General features: G+C 38.3%; 2 protein-coding genes across 12 annotated transcripts in view; one reads left to right on the top strand and one right to left on the bottom strand.

Annotated features, from left to right (window-relative positions):
• Window positions 1-1,838: 1,838 nt before the first annotated feature.
• On the bottom strand, window positions 1,839-7,658 carry LOC144637665 (PDZ domain-containing protein GIPC3-like). Its single transcript, XM_078496724.1, has 5 exons — window positions 7,217-7,658; window positions 4,699-5,065; window positions 4,160-4,296; window positions 3,671-3,752; window positions 1,839-3,011 (listed from the first exon to the last, which is right to left on the bottom strand). The coding sequence occupies exons 1-5, from the start codon at window positions 7,571-7,573 to the stop codon at window positions 2,860-2,862; spliced, it is 1,095 nt and encodes a 364-aa protein (XP_078352850.1). The 5' UTR covers window positions 7,574-7,658; the 3' UTR covers window positions 1,839-2,859.
• A 649-nt stretch (window positions 7,659-8,307) lies between these two features.
• LOC144638600 (uncharacterized) overlaps window positions 8,308-24,017 on the top strand; it is a 26,229-nt gene continuing 10,519 nt past the window's right edge. For 2 of the 11 annotated variants that reach the window (XM_078497793.1, XM_078497788.1), the window contains exons 1-15: window positions 8,309-8,537; window positions 10,188-10,281; window positions 10,977-11,065; window positions 11,324-11,508; window positions 14,764-14,816; window positions 15,747-15,835; window positions 16,137-16,321; window positions 18,936-19,166; window positions 19,682-19,897; window positions 20,227-20,376; window positions 20,842-21,003; window positions 21,284-21,493; window positions 22,032-22,187; window positions 23,217-23,297; window positions 23,693-23,773. In XM_078497793.1, the coding sequence (XP_078353919.1) occupies window positions 8,476-8,537; window positions 10,188-10,281; window positions 10,977-11,065; window positions 11,324-11,508; window positions 14,764-14,816; window positions 15,747-15,835; window positions 16,137-16,321; window positions 18,936-19,166; window positions 19,682-19,897; window positions 20,227-20,376; window positions 20,842-21,003; window positions 21,284-21,493; window positions 22,032-22,187; window positions 23,217-23,297; window positions 23,693-23,773 (2,044 nt within the window). In that variant the 5' untranslated portion in view covers window positions 8,309-8,475. Of the gene's footprint in view, window positions 8,538-10,187; window positions 10,282-10,976; window positions 11,066-11,323; window positions 11,509-14,763; window positions 14,817-15,746; window positions 15,836-16,136; window positions 16,322-18,935; window positions 19,167-19,681; window positions 19,898-20,226; window positions 20,377-20,841; window positions 21,004-21,283; window positions 21,494-22,031; window positions 22,188-23,216; window positions 23,298-23,692; window positions 23,774-24,017 lie in introns of all 11 variants that reach the window. The other 9 variants (XM_078497795.1, XM_078497792.1, XM_078497790.1 and 6 more) reach the window with 8 other exon arrangements.

Raw genomic sequence — 24,017 nt, 5'->3', positions numbered from 1 at the left:
ACTTTTCGCAACGTTACGAGACAAGTTGCTGCGTGGCATGCCAATCGCAACTTGCAAAGCAACCTCGTTCCCAGGGTCTCTGTCTCGCTGCCCCACCCCGGAGCGCTCTGGGGAAGGGGGCAGTGCTTCGCTCGCGCGTCGCTTCGCTTGCGGGATGATAATTTCTAGCGGTTGCATTGCAAGATGCAAACAAAAATTGCGAACGTGTGACACCCCCTCTGTAACTTGCAATGTTTTTTACGCATCATCAATGCATTGCAAGCTGCAAGGAAAATTGCCTCGCGTAACATGGTCTTAAATTCTGCTGTAGTGTAGGGCCATGCCTGAAAGGAAGACCATGCCTTTGTTTAACAGTTTGCTATAAACAAATTTGATGAAACAACCAAAATTCTACACAACAAAGTGAAAAGTAATCAATATTAACAACAGACATAAATCAGAGATTGCCATCTTTCAATGTTTATTCAGGTCAGCAATGCAGCATGGCGTCATTTGTTTCACAGTGGCACAGTAATTTACTGTGTTTTCCATGTCAAAAACACTGGGAATAAATACCAACCTCTGAAAAAACATGTACAATTTTTACTGCAAATAGAGGTTGTGCACTTAGTATAAACAAAAGATAAATCTACAAGATCTACTCAACTATGCTATGCAGAATGCATCATTCTATGATAATCAATACCATGCAGCTAAAAAATGGTCGTAGACCAGGAATCATCAACATTAAAGTAACTAAATGACTTGTAGAACTAACCAGCTAGTCTACTGTACATTAAGTAATATTATGTACAAGCTGACACTTGCCTAGATAACATGTTCTTACTAACTCCATTGAGCTCGGAGATTCATTCACACACAACTTGTTGAACAAATTTATATATATCTACTTTTAACCTATTCAGTTATTCATACCATTATAATGCAAGACAAACTAGCAACATGAATTACAACAACATACAGGTTATGGCCATCTTCTACTCCAGTTATTTTCACAGCTTGGTAATTCAATTTTTTTTCTAAATATATAGAAAATTGCAATTCTACAGAAAGTGCAGAACCTAATGTAAGACCATTTCCAGTTAAACCCTTTCCACCCTGAGTGAGTCAAATTTTATAAAAACAAAAAACATTTTATTTTTTGCAGTATACTGTACCAAACACTCAATAAGACTCTGAAGCTCATACATTTCATTAGGATGACACTAAGGGTCTAAAAATTTTAGAATGAAAGATCTACACAGTCTTAACCCTATTCAGACCGGGCTTTTTTGGATCTTTTCAGACCCAGCGGGGGGGGGGGGATTCCGCCCCCCCCCCCTCCGTAACTTCCAGTATATTTAAGCAATCACAATGAAACTTACAGGATATATAGCATGTCCGAAAATCTAACTTTTGGTATACATCATGTGGAATGACAACGTCACATCACGTGACAATGACATCGTAATGCCAAAACAGCCGCCATCTTGGAGCCGCCATCTTGGATTTCGAATTTTTTTCAAAACGTCAGAAAACCGCCCAAAATTACTGGAAAGTACTCAAAATCAATAAAAGTGTGCTTAAAACCCGTAAAAAGGTGAAAATAATTGCATTAAAGTTATTTTTCATTAATAGAAACACGAAAATTTTAAATTTGGGAAAACATGCCTGTCAAAATGTCATTGCCATGGTGACGTCAAGTTCCTGACACAGCAACCGATCCTACCAAATTATTCCCAGATAAATTTTAGATAAAGTCAGAAAGTTTGGCAGCGTTTGGTTGAATATTGAAAAAGTTATTAGCATTCAAAGTCAGCGTGGGCACTCCCCCCCCCCCCTGGGTCTGGATAGGGTTAATAGCATATTCTATGAGTACACTCAAGAGGGTGAAAGGGCTTAATGATATAGAGATTGAAGACCTAATAGATGAATAAATTTTAATTAATTAATTAATTAATGTAAATTATACATGCAATGTAATTTTGTGCACTCGTGCTCTTTTGCTATGTTGAATAGGTTCCAGAAAATAGCCATTCCCTTCACCAGAAGGCTTTTTGTCCCTACCCCCAGCACACACCTCTGGATATTTCAGTAGCTTTATACTTTCCGATGACATTCCATGGGAAGGGCCAGGATATTTTCTGTAACCATACAGCTTGTCGATATAGCTGATCATGTAACATGTCTCCACACCAGTTGGAAAGCAATGTGTGAAAAACCAAAAATAATGACAGCCCTGCTTTATGGATGCGTTGTCCTGGGGAAGGGGGTGTGACTACAAAATCCAGGCTGTATACTAGGCATGTGTGGCAACAAAAGTATGGATTTTTGAACCATTTCAGCATACGAAAATTGTGCACTCTTGTCCAGAATTGCTAGAGTGTGTGTTATTTTAAAAAAATATTTCAGTATCCTTCAAAAAGTGTGGTCTGGTCTGAAAAAGGTACTGAACTTTGCGACAGGTCTGATATCACACATTTTGGCATGCAGTACATCCCCAGTCAATTTTCAGGGACTACTCTTGGGGTCTATTTTAGTCTAATGGTAACTACAGTCAACTATTTCTTAACAGACACCTCTCTAAGAAGGACACTCCATAAGATGGACATCTGGTGTAAATGGTCCTGTCCCTGCCATTTCTCAGTCATTTAACTGTAACTAAACTCCCTATAAGACGGACACCTCTCTAAGATGGACAGTTGGAGCCAGTCTTGAAGGTGTCCATTTAGAGAGAGTTGACTGTATACATAGTGCACATTGTTTGTTGTGTTTTTCCATCTTGTGTCATATGGGCAGACATTTTTGCCAATCTTTCTATCTACATTGTCTACTAATTTATTTCAATCTGAATTAAATTTGATTGTAATGTGATAACTATTATAACCTTCCACTTCTACCATCTGATACTGCACCCCAAATGTCAAAAATAAAATCATCTGGGAACTGAAAGTCGGCGAATTCTTCATCAATAGCAACAGCAAAATCACTTGGATTGGATATTGTCTTGCTCTTCACCACTAGTGTCTCAGCTAGGGAACAAAAATACATTTATTTAATAAAATACTGACAAAAATGGATATGGCTCAGCTGATCATAACCTCCTATTTTGGGAAAACCCAACGAACTACCTCCTAGAGTAATCACAAAGAACAAAAGAATCACAGTGTAATAGCTTTATCCCTTTTGTTTAATTTCAACTCGCTGACCGGATAGCCCATTTAATAGAGCGCTGGACTGTTGTGCTGGAGGTCTCGGGTTCGACTCCCAGACTGGACCAACACCAACCTCGTCCCCAGGGCCTTCTCGGGACAAGTTTTCAAAATGGCGGCAAGCCCTGGGGACGAGGTTGGGACCTACACTCAGGGTTTTAAAATAACTGAGGAGAACATGCTGCCTTTACAATGACATCTGCAAGTGGTTTAAAGATGTTCTAGTCTTCTCAGATATTAAGGACAATAAACTGTAGGCCCTGTCTCCTGCATCTTCAGTGTTATGGTCAGAAGGGGACGTTAAAGAACCCACACACTTATCACAATTAGTAGGGTACAGAGCTCCCGGTGTTGTGGTCTGGCCTTGTTTCATGGGTTGGTGCTTCACATAGGGTTAACCTTATTGTGCCTTTTCCCCTTGGATAGAATATCCAAGAAAAATTGCCATGACTATGATTATGAACTCTTGGATAGCATACCTAAATCAGGATCTCTTATACCAAGGAAGCTTTCCAACAAGTCATCTATTTTCTGAGCAGCTTTGATCTCCCATGCCGGGGCCTACAAATAAAAGTAAAGACATTCTACAAAGTTGTCTTGGGGAATTTGACATTACAACATACACACCCTATGTTTAGGGTTTAGGCTATGTGAAACAACAGAGGTGATGTTCACAGACTAGGGCTCATTGTAGATAGAGCTGAAGGCGTCATGGAGACAACTAAATTGAGTTATGAGAAAGGCCAAAACCAAAGTTTTTATAATCTTAGGGGAAGGGGCTATAACCAGAAATATTTTTAGCAGACAGGTCGGGGTATAAACAGGCCGGTCTTTCTAAAAGTATTTTATAGTATGTATGAGTCCCTCAATGGCCATTAATCCTCTCATGAATTATCCCTTGCCCATCTGGCCACAAATGTACAATGTCAGTACATCAATGTTAACAAAAATCTAAAATAATATGATACCTCTTCTGTCTCTACAACAGGTGGACCCTTGGATCGCAGTCGGAGAGTTGCTTTTCCACTTCCCACTGCGTTAGCAGCTGCTGGGGATTCAGTCACAGAACTTGCTCCACGGCTTGCTGTTCTTGGGCCAATGCCCTCTGCAAAGTAAACACAACAATTCTCAGGGCTTTGCAGCTTACCCATCAAAATGTTCCACACAAATTTTTAGAGAGATAGAGCTAAGTATGGAAACACTATTATGGGTGCCTGGAATATGGTGGCCAGAAATCAATGAGAACATCTGAAATACACTTCTGTTATAAAAAGTTACAGACGAATGTACCAGTTCACCCTCATGAACTATTTAAACATTCACATGTTAAACACTTCTCGTTAGTATATCTCAACAGTTCAGATTGCTAAAAAATCACAGGATGGGACACTTTTTAGTGCAGAATGCACTATTGTGATGGTCTGTTGGGGACGTCGTCCGCTAACACAATTACCCGCTATGGTGAAAACTTTTAAACATTAATAATAGCCATTAATGTTTAACTTACCAAAGCCTCTCATTGGTTCGACTAACTGAAAAGAGATTTGCTCTCCAACTGGCAGCTCTCGTAACATCCGTGCTACATCGTAATGCCTTGTACCAATAACAACTATGTCATTTATAGCTTCAAGATGATCCCCAACACAAATCTGAGCCACTCCGTCCACAATGCTTCCTTCTTTGATGCGCTTGATAAATGCACTCCCTGCCCCATTATCTGTTATAGTAAGACCCAAAGCTGGACTTGTTTTAAATACTGTCACAGTTTTCCGTTGTCCTTTAAGATGTGCAAAAATAAAGTCATCAAGTCCAATTTGACCTCCGAGTAATCTTTCCATGTCAATTCTGAATGTATTTAGTGTGCAAAACAAGATCTGAAAAAGAGAACAAACTGGATGACTGTTTATATTTTTTTTTTTTTTTTATTAATAAAAAAAAAAAAAAAAATAAAAAAAAAAAAGAGGGGAAAAAAAAAAAAAAAAAAAAAAAATAATTTGTAATTAAAAAAAAATTATTCCCACCCAAGTTTCTTCCAAAAAGGCCAAAAAAAAATTTTTTTTAAAAAAAAAAAAAAAGGGAAAAAAAAAAAAAAAAAAAAAAAACCCAAAAAAAGGAAAAAAAAAAAAAAAAAAAAAACAAAAATTTAAAAAACCCAAATTAAAAGACCTTAATTTCCTATAATAAGGTAATCAAAACCAGTTTCTTACAGTGACTAATAATGTAAATGTATATATCACAAAATCCCAGAAGTAATCATAAATACTTTTGGCTCAAGCAGCCTTTACCATTACTTTTGAGTAGCAAAAATGCACGTTCAGTATTTACTCAAATAAGGGCCACACTTGAAGCACAAAAAATTTAATAAGGGCCTTGGCGCTTATTTGAGTAAATACGGTAAATGGGCAGGAAAAGGTAAAGACTGCACCAAGCTTGAAGTGGCTCATACTGCTGGAGCTTACAACCCTCCAAGTTTATTTTTTTCCTTAGTGGCCATTTGGCCACCAACTACTCAAGTTTTGGTCGCCAGTGAAAAATTTTAGTCACCAAATTAAGCTGATGCTTTCAATCCTTCCTCTCAATTTTAGTCGCCAGGCTGGCGACCTTGGTTCAAATTTAGTCGCCAGCTCCAAAATTTTAGGCGCCATGGCAACTAAAATGGTCTTAACTTGTAGGGTTGGCTTTTCCTGAGCTCGGGAGGTCCAGGTTTAAGCCCTGGCTGGGTCATTTGTGTTCTGTTCTTTGGGAAGACACTCTCATAGTGCCTCTCCCCACGCAGGTGTATAAATAGGTACTGGCAAATTAAATACTGGAGGGTAACCCTGTGATGGACAAGTAACCCATCCAGGGGGAATAGAAATACAGTACTCCTAGTCCCTTACCAGACTATAAAAGTGTAGACCATGGAAAAATGTGGCCAATTTGTTTTATACAATAACTTTGAATATTTACTGGCAATTAAATTGAAAATCAGTGCAAGGTTGCATGCGTGCGACAGCTCGCAACTGGTGGGGTTGCGTTTTTTTCCGCTAGAAGCCGTCCAATGTGTAGCAAACTTTGCCCCAAGTGTTTCAGTAAACATTTCACAACCGGCCACATTTTGGTTCGGGAATAATGACCACAATTTCTCAAGTTTTCCAGAGTTTGACTTAAGTTGTGCTACAGGTTACATTGGTTATAGTCTGTGGTCAGGGGGCAGATATGTAGCTAAGAAAACACTAAGCCGGCTCATCAACAAGCCCAGCTGGTTTTTCTGGCCTTGGCAGCTCTTAAAGTTTACTTAATAAGTCTTTGTTTTCATGTAAAATTTCAGCCGGATTTAAGTTCTATTTCAGCCAGTTAAATTAGCCGGCAGCCGGCCCTTAGCGCCATCCCTGAGGGGGAATAATTAATTTATCCCTCACTTGTCGTAAATTTCCCAAGGGAATAATTCACACTTTGGGTGATGAATATTTCACTCCAAGGAAATATACGAATATGTGAACATCACCAGCATGTAACTTTTGATATGTATCATCACTTGTGGTTGCCTAGCAACTGGCTCCTTGTGCAGTTACCCATATATTTTGGGCATGAATAGAAATCTCAAAGGTGAATGAAACTCGACCTGCATTCCAACAAAGTATTAACTATACATCTTAGCAACTCTACTTAGAAACTGGAAAATATGATGTGGATAGGATGTAGGCTAACAGTACTGTTAGTTGTTTACATAGCAAGAAAACGTTTTACCTTAATTTCACTCATTTTGTAGCCTACTAAATTTGTGCATGAATCAAATTACAGGCCCTAATGCTAAAGCATAGATAACAATAGACCGTAACCAATTAACTCTAGCTTTACTACGTACAAACAGAAGCTAACAGATCGAGTCATCGATAACAAAGAAACAACCACTGATGACCTCTGATGATAAGTTAATGAAATTTCTACTCAGAAAATGGAATTATTCTTACTAGTATTAGTTATATCCGAGACGTAACGATAACATTTCAGTAAGTTTGCTTGATACAGGTGCATTTACTAACCTCGCTGGCTTGTACTTTGAACACTTCCGCGAGTTTCTGATATAGTTCTTTAACATTTGTGAACCCTTCCACTTTTCCTGTAGGACTTCCATGAGCCAATTGACAGTAAAATACAAACTTTGGCGGCGGAGGAGGAGGTGCTGGCGACTGTGTTAACTCGGGTTGTAGGGGAGGTGGGATTCTAGAAGCAACTGCATTTGAATTCGAGGCCTGCTGTGTAGGGACTTGAACAGACGACTGTGAAATTGAACTGTTTTCCGCTCCAACACCAGAAAAACGATTGCTTGATTGTTTCTTATCTCCATTACCTTTACGAGAATCGCTGAAGCTCGCTCCTCCTTTCTTGAAAAGAGGCATTATTAAACGAAACAAAAATTTAGAGTACTAAACAAACGTCTGTAATCGACCACATCCTCAGTGAACTCGTTCCCAGTGTTTTGCGAGTTGTGAGTGAGTTGGGATTAATAAATTCAATCAAAAACAATGCCCTTTGTTCTTACAAACCTCGGGGGTGGGCTGCGGGAGGGCTTTCTAAAAATGGGGCTTTGCTGAATTGGATAAATCACAAGGAATGTATTTATTTTTAAAAAAACCTTATCTAGCCTTACGGATTGAGTCTATGATGGTAACGATTCTCATTTTAAACTACTGGCTGGTTTGGCCTACGTTGTATCGATCTTTGCTTATAAATTTATTATCCAGTACCTTTGTCCTTGAGGTGGGCCCTTAGGGAAGGACCATTATTTTCTTGGAGAAGGGGGGGGGGGTGGGATATGAAAAATCTTCCTCTGTAAACTTTTTTTTTCTAGTCAGTATGTACCTCTGCAAACATTTATTTTCGGCAGGAAATGCACACCATTTTTGTTATAAATATCGTCTTTGAAAACAATTTATTTTGTTTTTCTAGGCCCTGCAAACAATATTTTTCAATATTTTTCATACCCCCACCCACCCCCCCCCCCCCCCCCCCCCCCCAACGCCCCCCACCCCCCTTCCAAATAAATAATGGTCCGTCCAAGACCCTGACAACTTCGCGCGCCTTCGCGCTTTTTTCCCAGCTGGAGCAAGCGGGATGATGGGAAATGCATCCTGGTCCCTGGGGACGAGTTTGTCATGTGTGGAACTTTGTGTAACCCGAGCACAGCGCTTCACAAGTTTTTTCCGATCCACGTGCGAACCTTTGGCAACTGGGCGAGGAGAAGGTATCTATCTTGTTGTTGATTTTAGTTGAAGACGTTGAAGCTGCAGGTCGAGGGAAAATGCACGCTAGCTCACCATCGTCATGGTCTCCAAGCCAGAGAGGAGATACAGCTAATAGCAGGTAAAAACAGACGAACCCAAATAGCTATGTACTTGCTATAACAACCTTGGTAATGTCAAACCTCTAATCTGAAAGCTTCTTATCTAAAAGCTACCTCCATCACGAAGACTTGCCGTGTGTCACGTTAAGCAGTCAGGATAATTGAGAAAACACAAAAGGGGGAAACATGTTAAGCTTATTTTGTGTTTATATTTCTTCATTGTATACAGCTCTTGAAAATGCTTCAAGCTTATAATAGCTTGTAATTATTGTCCTTTTGTTTCACTAATGTCACTACATGATATCACTTTAATCCCACTGCTTTTAGTCGTATGTTGAAGATGTATTATTGCAGTAACTTCACACTGCTTGAGATTTTCCAGAACATGGTGTGCAATTTTCATTCATTGGGATGCAAATTTAAAATCTAAAGGTTGAATACCAAAGCTGTCTGATTACCATTTGCTGCCAATTGTATCACATGGCCAAATTGCACTGTTAGACTATTTAGCCGATAAAAATCAACTGGGAAAAGTCACTATCCAATAAATTGCCTAGTCCAGGACAAGCCATGGAAATCTAGGAAAAAATGCTGTTTTGACAGGTCTCCAAGACCAATACTGGAAATCACAAATTGGACAAAATTTATTGGTCGAGTTTTTGGTTTAACCCCTTGCCTACCAAGGACGTATATATACGTCCCCTTTGTTGTCAAGCAACGACTGAGGACGTATATATACGTCCTCAACCAAAGGACATCACTGTAAGACTGGTTGTTCGTGATGCCTTGAATAAATCATCCCCGGTTGTTGAGAAAGGTCTGGCACTACTTTCGAAACACCGCTGACCCAATAAAATTGCTTTTTGTTCAGACAATTTACAAAATGGCGGCTCGTGTGCGTGAAGGCAGAATGGACACAGATGAAGCTATTGCCAAAATTTTTGTTGATCGCGACTCTGATGAGAAACAATTTTTGAAACTAGTTTGCACTGCATCAAACTTGGCCGTCTTCACTGGCAACCCCATCCTCTTCGGAATTTCCTAGGCCCTTGACCATCCCCCCCCCCCACCCCCTCTGGAATTTCCAATTCCCTCTGTGGTGGGGGTATGGATATTTTCTGGAACCACATAATTTACAGTCATTATCTTTTGATAAAAAAAATTAAAGGAAAAGGACAACCTCTGCAGCAACTGCAAATTCAAAAACATGTTTACACTGTACATGCCAAGCACACATTTGCACTTACACCTGTACATGTATCAGCAGTTATCCTTGTTAATTCCCCCTATAACTGAGAAGGCTAAAAAAAATTGCTTCCTCATTAGGTTTTTAGCAACTTTCTTGTTATAAGGCTCAAAACAGTTTGCAGTTGCAGATGGAAGTGTATCAAGTCAAATAGCACTTGAAGTACTGCCAGCCAGCTAGAAAGCGGCACCAAGAGTTGAATGGCTTCCAGTTCTGATTGGCTGGCTACGTATACATTATTTTCTTGTTCTGATTGGATCAGGGCATTGAATTCTAATGTTAATTACCGGTAGATACTTAAGCTATTTAATTATGTTGAAATAAGACAAAGTGTTTGGATTGTTTACTGTGGCTATAAAGTCCACTATTAAAGGATATGAATGCCCTAGTTAACCATGGTAAACATTATTCATTCACTCCCCAGTTACTCAGGGTCAAAAGGACAAAACTTTTCAAGACCTCCACGACGGGAAGAATTCAAGGCTTACGTAAAGAATGTTCCATCACATATCACCAAGGTGAGATGAATACTTTTGATGAAAACTTAATTGTGATGGATTTGTCATCTACTTATAAAATTGTTCTACAGTGTTTATTAATACAGATTTATATTTTGCACATTCTCATGACCTCAAGTACAGTATGCTCAAATGATGCAATAGCAGAATAGTGGATAATTCATGAATCAGATACCGGTAGCTTTTTCATGTCATTTCTTTAATTAAAAGAAATTGATTTCATAATGAGTTGTTTAGAATACATGTAGTAATCTGGTCTGACCCATTTTAAGCAAAGCTTAGCTGTTTGCGACTATTGTGATTTTGTCTGAAATAAATTCCGCAAACTGTGATTGAATCAATACTGATAAAGAAATGTTGCACCAAACTCAATCTCCAGTATACAAATTCGGTGTATATGTTGTGGTTAAAATTTATCTTAAGTTTAAAATGTATTTGTTGAAATCGTGACTCAGAGCACACAGATTTGGCAGATCAAAGGCCTCTGGATATTTTTCTGTTTCCTGAATCTTGTGGTTAATTTCAGCCAGTGCACACAGCATGCACAGCCCCTTCCAGACCCTGACTTTACTCCTTTCTCTGGCATTTTAACATCATTCCTAGCATCTTGCCATTTTCCTGTAAGAGACAAAATAAATGGGTACAAGTCAGGCGTAATTACATTACTTTATTTTGTTATTCTGTTTCACTGTTAGGAAAGTCTTGAAGCATTTTTCCAAAGCTGTGGGACTGTAGTATCATGTCATGTCTTGGAGCCCAAAGAAGGAAGAAATAGCACTGTTGGGTAAGTCAATCAGTCCTACTTTACTTAAAGAGGCAGTCTCTGTAAAAAGGAGTCAGGTCGATCTGCCTTGAATTGCGAAATCTGTGGTCCACTCACCTGATGACATTAAGCGATGTCATCATTCCTTAAAAATAGGATAGGCCAAGAACTTGTTGAATATTCATAACAGGCAAAGATAAAAACAGACAAACAATGAAAATGAAAATCAATCTGTTTAACTGTTACAATATACCCGTCCGGTACTTGTTAATTTCACAGTTTTGTGGGATTTTCATCTGAAGAAGAAGTCAACAATGCAATACAGACAATGAATGGTACCACATTAGAAGGTAGCCAGCTAGCTGTAGAAAGAGCGATTCAACGAGACAGAGGTGCCGGGACACCCATGAGAGGTCAAGAAAATCAGTATCAAGGTCCAAAAACAGGGTTTCAACATTCTGCGGGTAAGTACCCTACACTACATGTAGGTCTGGCATCATACCTTCAATGCCTTACTTTTATTTTTTAACCCATTGACTCCCGGAGATTTTGAAAAAAAAACCCAGCATTTTCTAATCATTTATGAGCTACTTAAGCTCCAAACTACTCAAAAAGTCACTTGCATCCTGGAAGTATGCCTTTCTTTCCACAATCATCGAATTTTAAGTCATTGTTGTTCAGGCGTGTCCTACTACTCTAATCTTTTTTTTTTTTCCTTGTCTTTCTTTTTTCTCCTTTTCTTATCATTTTGGCCTATAAGTGGGCTTGCTTGCAGTTTAAAAATTTTCAAGAAAGTGCCATCCAAACAGGAAATACTTGCCACTGAAGAACCATGAGTGGCTGGGGCAAATTCTCCTACCAGTTTTTCACTCAAATTTTTAAGCTTTTTTTGTGGGTACTGTATGTTCTCAATAAAATGCCCCCTGCTTTTATTTCAAACTTGCTTGGTTGACCTGGCGTTTATTTGAAGCCGGTGAAAGAGCAACGATCCTCAAGGCCGGTTTAGGCCGGCACGGGAGCCAGTGGGTTAAAGCAAAGCAAAATTTTAATAAAAAACCACACATGTAGAACTACATGTATATGGAACTACCATACAGTACCGCCTGGAATCATATGCACATCGGCCGCGGGTTTCCCGAGGTGGACGCGCGGGTAGTGCACGCGGTTTGCCCGTGCGTCCACCTCGGGAGGAACGAACGAAGCACGAGACGAAACCGAGACGAAACCGAGGGAATCACGCGTTCTTCAAAGCCGCGTCTTCGTGCTTTTAATTGCTTTGTTGGCTTTATTGTTGCTCTTCATTGTTAGGTTTTTGACACCGTCACCCAAGAGATTTGATCGGAAACCACAACAAACAAAAGAGAACGCTGGTTCGTCCAAAAAATCAGCGGAATAACCCGGAATAACATTCTGATCCCGCCGCCTGCGAAAAACGTGCGACATTGAAGAGAACGTTTTTAATATTCGCCTTAAGATCGAAATATCACAGGATTATTTCTTGCCCTGTTTTAAATGTACTTTAAACCACAGCTACAAACTGAGTTGACGAGTTTTAAATCGAAAATCCATCGAAAGTTGTTTGCTGTTCACGCTTCGATTAATTTCATTCAAGATTTGCATAGTTAAACATATGTTGACGCGTCTTATTTGTTCTGTTTTTTACTAGACAAGAAAATATTATTTCGTCTGCTTGCACTCAAATTCATTTTATTACCGGTTTTCTTGTCCCTTTGCAATTTTTTGAATCAGAGACTGCCGGAAAAACACAATTTGTCAATTGCCGAAAAGCTGCGAAATAACAAGTTTATTCATCGAGTTGTTTACCAGCATACCGAATGTCTGGGAAGGCGAGACAGGATTCATGTTCTTTGTAGTTGTTTCTGACTACCATCGAGCCGAAAATAACGAACCCAACGTCAAATTTAGAACTGACCGAAAATAGCTACCGTTTCTGATCGGCGCGAGAAATATTTCTTATCGGCAAAAATCTAGTTGAACGGCAAATGAACTTTTGATGGATTGGAAGCCGACAATTGTCGGCATTTGTCGCTCGAAAGAGAACACATTCCCCGCAAGTAAATGTCATTGATTTCTAAATCTTCTGTGAAACTTTTATTCGATCTTAATAAACGCGCGAAATAATTCTTATTGGCAAAAATCTAGTTGAACGGCAAATGAACTTTTGGTGGATTGGAAGCCGACAATTGTCGGCATTTGTCGCTCGAAAGAGAACACATTCCCCGCAAATAAATGTCATTGATTTCTAAATCTTCTGTGAAACTTTTATTCGATCTTAATAAACGCTCGCCTTGTTAAGTAACAGACTTTAAATACGTTCGTTTTCAATTCATAACTCGACATTGCAAGAACATGACAAGCGTGACCTTTGCGACCTTTATTTACACACGGGCGTCGATCTGTCAGATCATTTGAAGATAAGAAATCCTTGGCGCGGCTGCAAAAAGATTTTCGCTTCCTTCATTTTCGGATGAATGAATCAAGAGAAGTGCTTTTACAGGCCTCATTAATTTCGATTTTTTCAAAAAAAATTATTAAATCGCGAAGCGACAAGTTTCGACTCAAAAGCTTCTCATGCTAGCACGCACGAAACATTCAATACAAACCCGTGAAGATCTTGAAGTTCAACAAAATTTACCGGTAATCCCATAAAAACTGTTTGAAAGAAATTTGCATTTCGTTGCTGAATACGGTGTAAGCAAGTTGTAAATGTGAGAAAAAATCCATTGAAACGAAAACAATAAAAACAACAATAGCCGACAGATCCTTTTGTGTCGGCCTTTCGTCCATTTGACCGAGATGAATTTCTGACCTCGGTTTTCATTCGTGAACCGCGCGGGTTTCGTTCGTGAACCGCGCGGTTTCGTCTCGTTCCTCCCGCGTGCAATTCACGCGTTCTGCCCTCGAGCTTCACGCGTGCCAATGTGCATATGATTCCAGGCGGTACTGTACATGTATTTCAACCCTATATTTGAGATGAAATATTAATTATGCCTGTTTGTATTATGTATTATTTGATTATTCAAGGATTTACGATATACACCTTATTGCATGATTGTACAGATAATAGACCTTGCCCGCATTCCACTTCAGTGTGTACAAACAATAGCACCGGGAATGAGGTTAGGGTGGACAGTTTCATACATTCCTTATATTTTTGTCCACCCTATAAACCTTGACTCAGCCCGGGGGGGGGGGGGGATACTCCATATAATGGCCTATACGGGGAGGCTCCGCCCGAAAGGGGGTACCTTTTTCAGGCTTCAGGTATATACAAGGGTAGGGATTTCACAAGTTTTGGTATATGAAAGGGTATGAAAATCCGTCATTTAGGGTTTTAAAAGGGCCTTTAATTAAAATATTTCGAATAGACGCACTTTATGGCTGTATTATTTTAATTTATTAAGCACTGCATGAAAATGACAAGAAAACGTCCTGTTGTAAGTCTATGCCATGTCTTTTAGGTATATGAAAGGGGTACCTTTTTTCAGTAAAAGGTATACAAAAGGGGTACAATTTCTGTCAAAATGGTATATAAAAGGGTAAGGGGTAAAAGCTTGGTGCGGAGCCTCCCCGTATAAAACGTTTTTGAGTGCCCCTCCTGGAGACTCAGCAATATATGTGCAGATTTTTTATGAGTTTCATAAAAATAAAAGTGTATAATGTACATGTAATAATGTTTCCAAATCCATTAAATAAAGGAGGGGAAGAATTCAAGGCTTATGTGAAGAATGTTCCTGCACATATCACCAAGGTGAGATGAGTGTAGTATTGATGAAAACAATTGTGATGGATTTGTAATCTACTTAAATGTTCTACAGTGTAATACAGGACTTCTTTTATACCGATGCCATAAAAAATACAGCCAATCTGAATTCAGAAAAGCTGTTGTATATTAGACGGTATTCAACTCAACCTTCCCATCGTGTGCTGCGATCTTATTCTCTACAAAATTTAGTAAGCATATTTTCTATGTATGGCATGGTATAAAATAGTTACACAACACTTTCTTGTGGTAAACTATGGAATATCCCACTTGTCACTTTTATTCCATAGTATACCACTCGAAAGCGTTGCAAAACTAGTATATATTTTGCATGTTCTTCTTGAGCTTGTATGCGAGCTCAAATAATGTAACAAGCGATAATTTATGAATCAGAAAGCTTTTTCATGTCATTTCCTTAATTAAAAAAATTAATTTTTAATGACTTGATTTTGGTATTTAATTTTTGAAGCAGAAGAACAGTAAATCTGGGCTGACCCATTAATTTAAGCAAAGCTTAGCTGTTTGAGTCTATTTTGGTAAATAAATGTTTAATTTTTTTTTCAAACTGAATCAGTACTGATAAAAAAATGCTGCACCAAACTCAATCTCCAGTATACAAATTCATTGTACAGTGTATGTTGTGGTTTAAATTTATTTTTGGTTTAAAATTTTTTTGTTGAAATTTGGCAGATCAAAGGCCTCTACATTTCTTTTGTTTTCCTGTTCAAATCTTGTGGTCAATTTCAGCCAGTGCATTCAGCATGCACAGCCCATTTCAGACCATGACTTAACTCCTATCTCTGACTTTTTAACATCATTCCCTGCATCGTGCCGTTTTCCTGTAAGAGACAAAATAAATGGATACAAGTCAGGTGCTATATATTTAGTGTTCAGTTTCAATTTCTGTTTCACTGTTAGGAAAGTCTTGAAGCATTTTTCCAAAGCTGTGGGACTGTAGTATCATGTCATGTCATGGAGCCCAAAGAAGGAAGAAATAGTACTGTTGGGTAAGTCAAATTTTATCAGTCATACGTTACTTTAAGAGGCAGTCTCTGTAAAAGGAGTCATGTCGATCTGCCTTGAGGAACAGTCCGCTCCCCTGATAGCACTAAGCAATGATGATGTCATCGCTTAAAAATTGAATCGCATGTGCCAAGAAAATGTTAAACACTCTCAACAGGCAAAGTTAAAGACAAACAAACAAAAAACATCCAAAAAATCGAAACCATGTAACAACTACATTAAACATTGTATATTGTATTGTAAATCAATCTGTTTAACTGTTACCGGTTCTTGTTTACTTGACAGTTTTGTGGGATTTTCATCTGAAGAAGAGGTCAACAATGCAATACAGACAATGAACGGCACCTCATTAGAAAGTAACCAGCTAACAGTAGAAAGAGCGATTCAACGAGACAGAGGTACTGGGACACCCATGAGGGGTCAAGAAAATCGGTATCAGGGCCCAAGAACAGATTTTCAACATTCTGCGGGTAAGTACCCTACACTAGGTCTGGCAATCATATCTTCAGTGTTTTATTATTTAAAGTGTATATGACACGAAATCTTTTATTGGCTTTTTTCTTTCGTTGATATGCTTAAATAAAGGATTGATAGTTAAAATTTGTCCAAAAACAATTTTTCCGTCACTTTTTGCCTCCGAAATGTCGCACTCTCAGCCATCTTGAAAATTCATCAAACAAGTAGACGTCACAAAGGTGCCATGACATACTTTTTGTCACAGCGGGGTGCGGCCAAAAGGTACGTTACGTTACCTTTGTGACGTCTACTTGTTTGATGAATTTTCAAGATGGCTGAGAGTGCGACATTTCGGAGGCAAAAAATGACGGAAAAATTGTTTTTAGACAAATTTTAACTATGAATCCTTTATCTAAGCATATCAACGAAAGAAAAAAGCCAATAAAATATTTCGCGTCATATACACTTTAAAGGAAGGCAAAATTTATTATATTTATAGGAAAACACACGTCTAGAACTACCGTAAAGTTCCGTGTATAAGCCGCACCCGTAGATAAGCCGCACCCCCGATTTGGAAGCTCAAATTTTGGAAAAAAAAATATACAGACCATAAAGTTTGAAGTTCAAGTGAAGTTCTATTGGTAAACATTTAAGGGCAAACAAGCACGTACGGTTTCGAAACACTGACACGGTGGTTGTTGCAATGTTTAATATAAATTAAGTCTTACGAAAGATAAATTTCACTTGTCATACCTCCTTTTTAGTTTGAGTTCACAATATCTTAAATTTGGATGCTCTCTTGATATCATTTTTTCGAGATTATCACTTCTAAACACTCCTGAAACACTTGTAATTCGTTCGAATCGTTCGTGAATGATGAATGCTTAGTAGCCAAGCTCTGAATTGTAGAGAGGAGTCTGGGCATTAAAAACAAACATGGCGGCATTTTCTTCGGAAGAAACCACGTTTTTATTTCAAGATTCTTGGAAACTGCTACCCGCAACAGGATAAAAACTTCATGCAGAATAAGAGTTTGTTAATCCAGCAGATGTATTTGCTGTGAAGGTCAATAAAAAACCGAAGCGGTCGGCCATTTGCCTTGTGAGTATTTGCGTTTATCTTGGTGCCTTCTCGCACGCGGCGGAAAGACATGATTCGAAGTGACTGGCACGCTTCACTGCAAACAGCTTTGCAGAGAAACTTAATGGTAGTGAACAACAACAAAGTTTTCAGGTTGTTATATGTTTATTCAATGACGTCTTGAGAAGTTTTTTTATGAATATTAATTAGGCCTTTGAGAACTCCAACCAGAGATGTTTCCGTAGATAAGCCGCACCCCCGATTTTTGACTTGAATTTAGAGGAAAAAGGTGCGGCTTATACACGGAACTTTACGGTACTGTATTTATATGTAGTTTTATTGTAATGTTACATTATTTCTAAAAACGACGTGAAATATTTATTGTGCCTGTTTGTATTAGTTATTATTTGAGGGACTTACTATAATTACTTATTAAGGATTTACGATATATAAATACGCCACATTCCATGATTCTACAGATAATAGACCTGTCCCGCATTTCACTTCAGTGCATACAAACGATAGCACCGGAATTAGGCTGGGATGGACAGTTTCATACATTTCTTATATTTTTGTCCACCCTAACATTGACTTGGCGATATATGTACAGATTTTGTATGAGTTTCATCAAAATAAAAGTGAATAATGTAATGTTTGCAAATCCATTAAATAAGGGATTTATTATTCCACTGCATTTTTCAAATCATTTAGTCCCAAACTGGGGCACTACAGTGTAATAACATGTCATATTATGTGTATTCTCCTGGCCTAATATTTAACAATTATTCACCTCAGGCTCAGTGATTATTGTTGAATAATCCCTGTAGTATAATTTCAAGAGGTGGTCATCAAGAACTTAAAAAAAATAACGATAGCAAACAAGAAAACAGCAAACACAAGTGTTCGCTTGCATACATGTACAGTGTAAACCAGTTTAACTCATTGATGGCAATCAGAATTTATTTAGTTAAAGCAATAAAACGGAACGAATCAAACACTATGAGAAAGATAGATGTCCGGTACCTTTGTATGATTGTTGATGACTTCTAAGTGAATGTGCGAATCCTCTCGAAAATGAGTAGCTCCGGTGAGATGAGAACTAAATAATGTTTGCTCAATTGATCTGACTGAGTTTCTCATCGATCGCCCAAACCACCGTGTTTACGATCATTTCTAATGCCTTGAGAACCATCTCTTGAAAATATTTTGGTAGTTAATTTGCAAAATTCCCAATGTTTAAAATATCCAGGACTTGGACTGGTTTCTTTCAAATCAAAGAAATTTTCATTCAGCAAAAGCGGCCATGTTTACTTGCCTGGATGTCAAAGGTGGCGTGGCTAAGTAACCAAGCCTTCAAAGCTATAATCATCGTGCAGGGTGACTTTAGTCTCGTAAGCTGAGCTTCTCGACCAATCAGAATGCTTCAATTCTTATAATCACCTCTGAAATTATACTAAAGTCAAATAATGTAATTGCAAAATAATAAAGTAATATGGCTTATTGTTGATGACTTAGCAGGTTATAAGTGTAACAACATTTTATTATTAGCAGGTTTTCAAAATGGACAGCCGTCACATCAAGGGTATAGACCAAAACAGTATGAACAGCCTCACAATTACACGCAGCAGCCAGGTGGAGTGAAAGTTGAGCAAGCTATATTCAATCCAAGAGGACCTGGACGCGGGATACCTATGCAGTCACCTGGTCCTAATCCTGTACCAGGGAGAGACAGCAATTACGTGAATGGTGTGCCTAATGAATATTCAAATAATACTCAAGGTACATGTAAAACATGTTTTCTTCTAGATCAAGCAATTTATTATTATCCAACCAATTATTGCTGCCACAATGTTAACAAGCTAGAAGCTTTCACATACATGCAAGATTTAGTAGTTAATACATGTTTGTTAAAGTGTGCAATGCCTATTGCATGCAAGTAACCTTAAGGTGGCTCTGTAGTTATGCGGGGTGTACTCCTCAATGACAAACTTTGCATTATAACTTTTTTGGCTTTGATGCAATGACTATGACATTTTGGGAGCAGTTTTGTTTTAATAATTATTACAAATAGGAAATGAGCTTGTGTGTCATTTATTTCAAGAATTGACACATTATGGGGATTGCTGATTATCTTGCTACAATACAGCAATGTTATTTTGTACTTAACATGCGTCTTGTTGACAAGACTGCAGGTAAGCCCCACTGTGAGTCTAGGACGTCAAACAACCATACAAAGTCTTGCCAGGTTTGAAATAGTGTGAATACCGGTATCACTTGTTTTCTTTGTTACGTAGGTCCAGCAAATCCAGCTTCATGGACAAATCAGGGCCCACAGCAGTGGGATCAGAGTAATTCTGTTGATAATCAGCACATGCCTATGAATGGACAGTTCCCACAGGGTCCCATGTCGCAAGAACCATACAACCAACAACAACAGCCACAATTTCAGAATGGTGCCTTGCCTCAAGAGCCGTACAACCAAACAGATCCACACGGCCAATTTCAAAATGGTATGGTACTTTTGGCTATTAAATTTATGTGTGGCAATAGGGCACAAATGAAGACAGAATAGTTAACTTGGTTTACACAGTGAATCAAAGTGTTTAAAATCAAAACCATTCATTTTTGTCATGTCCAATAGCCAACAACTTTCCATACATGTAGCTGCACTGAAAATGTAATCTTATCATTTTACTTGAGAAAATTTACATTATTTGCTATCTCTTAATGGTCTAGAATGAGCATTCAAACATATTGGGTTAAAAATTACATGTAAATTTTTTTTGTCCTCACAGTATTTTATTATTAATATGTCCACTCCTGTTAATGATTTACATAGGTCCAGCTAATCCACCTTCATGGTCAAACCAGCAGCCACAGCAATGGGATCAGGCTAATCAGCAATTGCCTATGAGTGGACAGTTCCAGCAGGGTCCCATGCCTCAAGAACCATACGACCAACAACAACAACAGCCACAATTTCAGAATGGTACAGATTTTTATAATGCTATTATAATATTGTGTGGCTTAATAGTCATTTGTTTTGAAATGATTACAAAATACAATGTACATGTACCTTGTTTACATGGTGAATCAAAGTGTTTTAAATCAAAAAACTTCTAGATTTGTCTTGTTCAGTCACCAATAATTTTCTGTACAATGTTGTTGCACAGAATATGTGATCTTACGTGTACTTGAGACGTGTACGTGTACGTGTACACGTGTACGTGTACTTGTCTTGTTCAGTCACCAATAATTTTCTGTACAATGTTGTTGCACAGAATATGTGATCTTACGTGTACTTGAGAAAATGTGCACTAACTGCTTTCTGTTAAAACCTGCAAAACTCATGGCTAAGATATGAGCATTCAAATACATCAGGTTTATAATTAAGTTGTAGTTGTCTGACATGGTATTTTGTTATAACTATATAATAATGCACTTTTGTCAACAGGTCCAGAAAATCCACCTTCATGGACAAATCAGGGGCCACAGCAATGGGACCAGACAAATTCTGTTGATAATCAGCACATGGGTATGGCTGGACAGTTCCCACAGGGTCCCATGCCTCAAGAACCATACAACCAACAACCGCAACAGCCTCAATTTCAGAATGGTACAGTACTTTATGCGTAATGAAAAATCTGGTGTGACTCAAGTCATAATTTTTTTTGAAGGACCATTTGCCTCCCCTGCTTCTCAATTAATTTCCAATTGAGAATAATCTGTTTGTGACTTTCATGGTCAGTTGGTAAAGAAATGAAAAAACGTGAAGGTGCCAGAACAATTAAATTTATCTAAGTCTTCTTTGTTCATTATAATTATAATTAATTCCAAACCACACTGTTTTTTTTTTTAGATATTTTTTTATCTTCCTTTATCAATGATTTCCATAGGTCCACCTTCATGGTCAAATCAGGGCCCACAGCAGTGGGATCAGAGTAATTCTGTTGATAATCAGCAAATACCTATAAATGGACAGTTCCCGCAGGGTCCCATGCCACAAGAACCATACAACCAAACAGATCCACATGGACAATTTCAAAATGGTCCCATGCCACAAGAGCCATACAACCAACACAAACAACATGGACAATTTCAAAATGGTACTTATCAGTACTTTGTGCTATCATACTACTGTGCATCCCAAAGTAAATTTTTCATTGATCAATCGATACACTTTCTAATATTTATATTGCAGTGTCACAGTGGGTAAAGATAATGTTAAAGTATTATTTTATTTTTTGCCTGATATGGTGACAAAATAATTTATTATGTCTGGGTGTATTTCAAATCACTGTGAACCAAAGAGTTAAAAATCAAAACCTTGCATATTTTTAAGTGTTGTTCAGTCACCAGAAACTTTCTGTGGATGTAGCTCTTTTAATGCCCATGCAAAGAATGATTCAAACCATTGAAAATTGAACTATTAATCACGAGGAAGGCAGAGAAGGAATGATCGGACTGACAGGTGTTTAAAAAGGAATGATAACTGGATAGAATGAGACATTTGCAAGCCTTGATCAGGATGCAGAGAAAGTCCTGTCTGATAACCATGCAGACTCACATTTTAGAACTTTGTGTATTTTTAGTGATTTATTTTTATACAATTTTATATCCACCCTAATATTGTTGACTTACTAGGTCCAGCTAATCCAGCTTCATGGTCAGATCAGGGACCACAGCAGTGGGATCAAACTAATTCTGTAAATAATCAGCAAATGAGTGGACGATTACCATACAACACCATGCCTCAAGAACCATACACCCAACAAGAACAAAAGCCACGGTTTCAGGGTGGTATGTACAGTACTTTATGCTACAATAATTCTGCATAATTTACCCTTTACATTATCCTGTTCATACCAAGTGGCTCTGCATAAGGCCTCTACACCCTGCGTCTGACCAGCTCTGTCAGCCACTGCAATTTACACCTTGTTCCAATTCCCCCATTCAGCTCATTCTCTCTCCTTCTCTGCTATCCTCCTCCATTTTGTTTTGGGTTTACCCTTCCTTCGGCATCTTTTTGGTGTCCATGTTAATGCAGTCCTGCAGTCATTGCTTTGTTCTTTCCTCATAATGTGGCTGGTGAACTCTTATATCCTCATTGACATACTCACTGCATAATTATATGACATATATTTATTGTTGTTTGTTTTTCTACGCATACATGCACATCAGGACAAAATATGTTAGTTTCAAAGTATTACATCTGTGTCATGCTCTCAAGCACATCACAGCTGGAGAGTGCTTGTTAGGACTGGATCACATAAGCCCTATGGAAAAATTTTGATATTAATATAAAATTTACTGTTAAATACAGTTAAATGTAATTTAACATAGTTAACGACAAGGAGCATGTCATTAGCGTGTTTCTAGTGTTTCAGGCGTTTGTAGCGTTAAGCGCTTGGCGTATGTTTGTTAGTAGCGTTCTGGTGGTGTTCACATGGTTGCTGAAGTGCTGGGTCGAGTCTGGTCCAGCGGTGTCTCCCTTTGGTACATGCATAGCTATCCCATGTGCTTGCGTTGGTTGTTCGTAGTTCGATCGGTGTGGCGTTTTGTGTTAGTTTGTAGAAGCGTTCTCAGCGTTCCCTTCCCTCCCTCCCTGGGGTTTGGGCCATTTACTGCAACAGGAGGGTAGATTTAAAATTATCAACTGTCAATTGTCTATTGTAAAAGGGTTCAACTGTGATCATATCTGGGAGACTTCACAAGAGTTCACCTGCTACAATGGTTACAACTACGTTATTTACATACATGCAGTTCCATTTACTTTCATGTATTCCACACAAACAGTTATGATTTAAGAATGTGACTATATCTTTGTAGGTGGTCAAAGCTGTCATAAATGTGGTGAAGTTGGACACTTTGCACGGGACTGTCCCACCCAGGGTGAACAAGGAGGAAGAGGTTAGATTGTTAACTGTTGGTTCTAATATGTTAGCTTTTCTGAGGCTAACCCTTGAGTCAAAGTTGTCAATTGGTCTAATTATGTTACAGTTACAGTTTAGGAATATGCAAAACCTCGTAGTTATTATTTTTAATTATCTAGGAAGTGCAATTCCATATTAATGACATTGAAAATTTGAAGCCCTTCTCAAAATTAATGTTTACACAAAATCGAAGAAGTTCCTGGGTAGCGTCTGGCCTAAAAAAATAGGGAATAACTTTTATGTTACGGTAGTTTTGAAATAGGGTAGGGAAAATTGCTAACGGTATTTTGGTCTGAAATAGGATTAGGGTTATAGGAAATGTGCAGCACACCTTACTCAAATTTGTAATGACCTCTTTCTCTTTCTTTGTAGGTGGTCAAAGCTGTCATAAATGTGGTGAAGTTGGACACTTTGCACGGGACTGTCCCACCCAGGGTGAACAAGGAGGAAGAGGTTAGATTGTTAACTGTTGGTTCTAATATGTTCGCTTTTCTGAGGCTAACCCTTGAGTCAAAATTGTCAAATGGTCTAATTATGTTGCAGTTACAGTTCAGGAATATGCAAATCATCGTAGTTATTATTTTTAATTATCTAGGAAGTGCAATTCCATATTAATGACATTGAAAATTTGAAGCCCTTCTCAAAATTAATGTTTACACAAAATCGAAGAGTTCCTGGGTAGCGTCTGACCTAAAAA

The sequence above is a fragment of the Oculina patagonica genome, chromosome 14, assembly GCF_052425735.1.
Source record: "Oculina patagonica isolate OP01 chromosome 14, crgOcupat, whole genome shotgun sequence".
Lineage (NCBI taxonomy): Eukaryota > Metazoa > Cnidaria > Anthozoa > Scleractinia > Oculinidae > Oculina > Oculina patagonica.
This window is presented reverse-complemented; position numbering and strand designations above follow the sequence as displayed.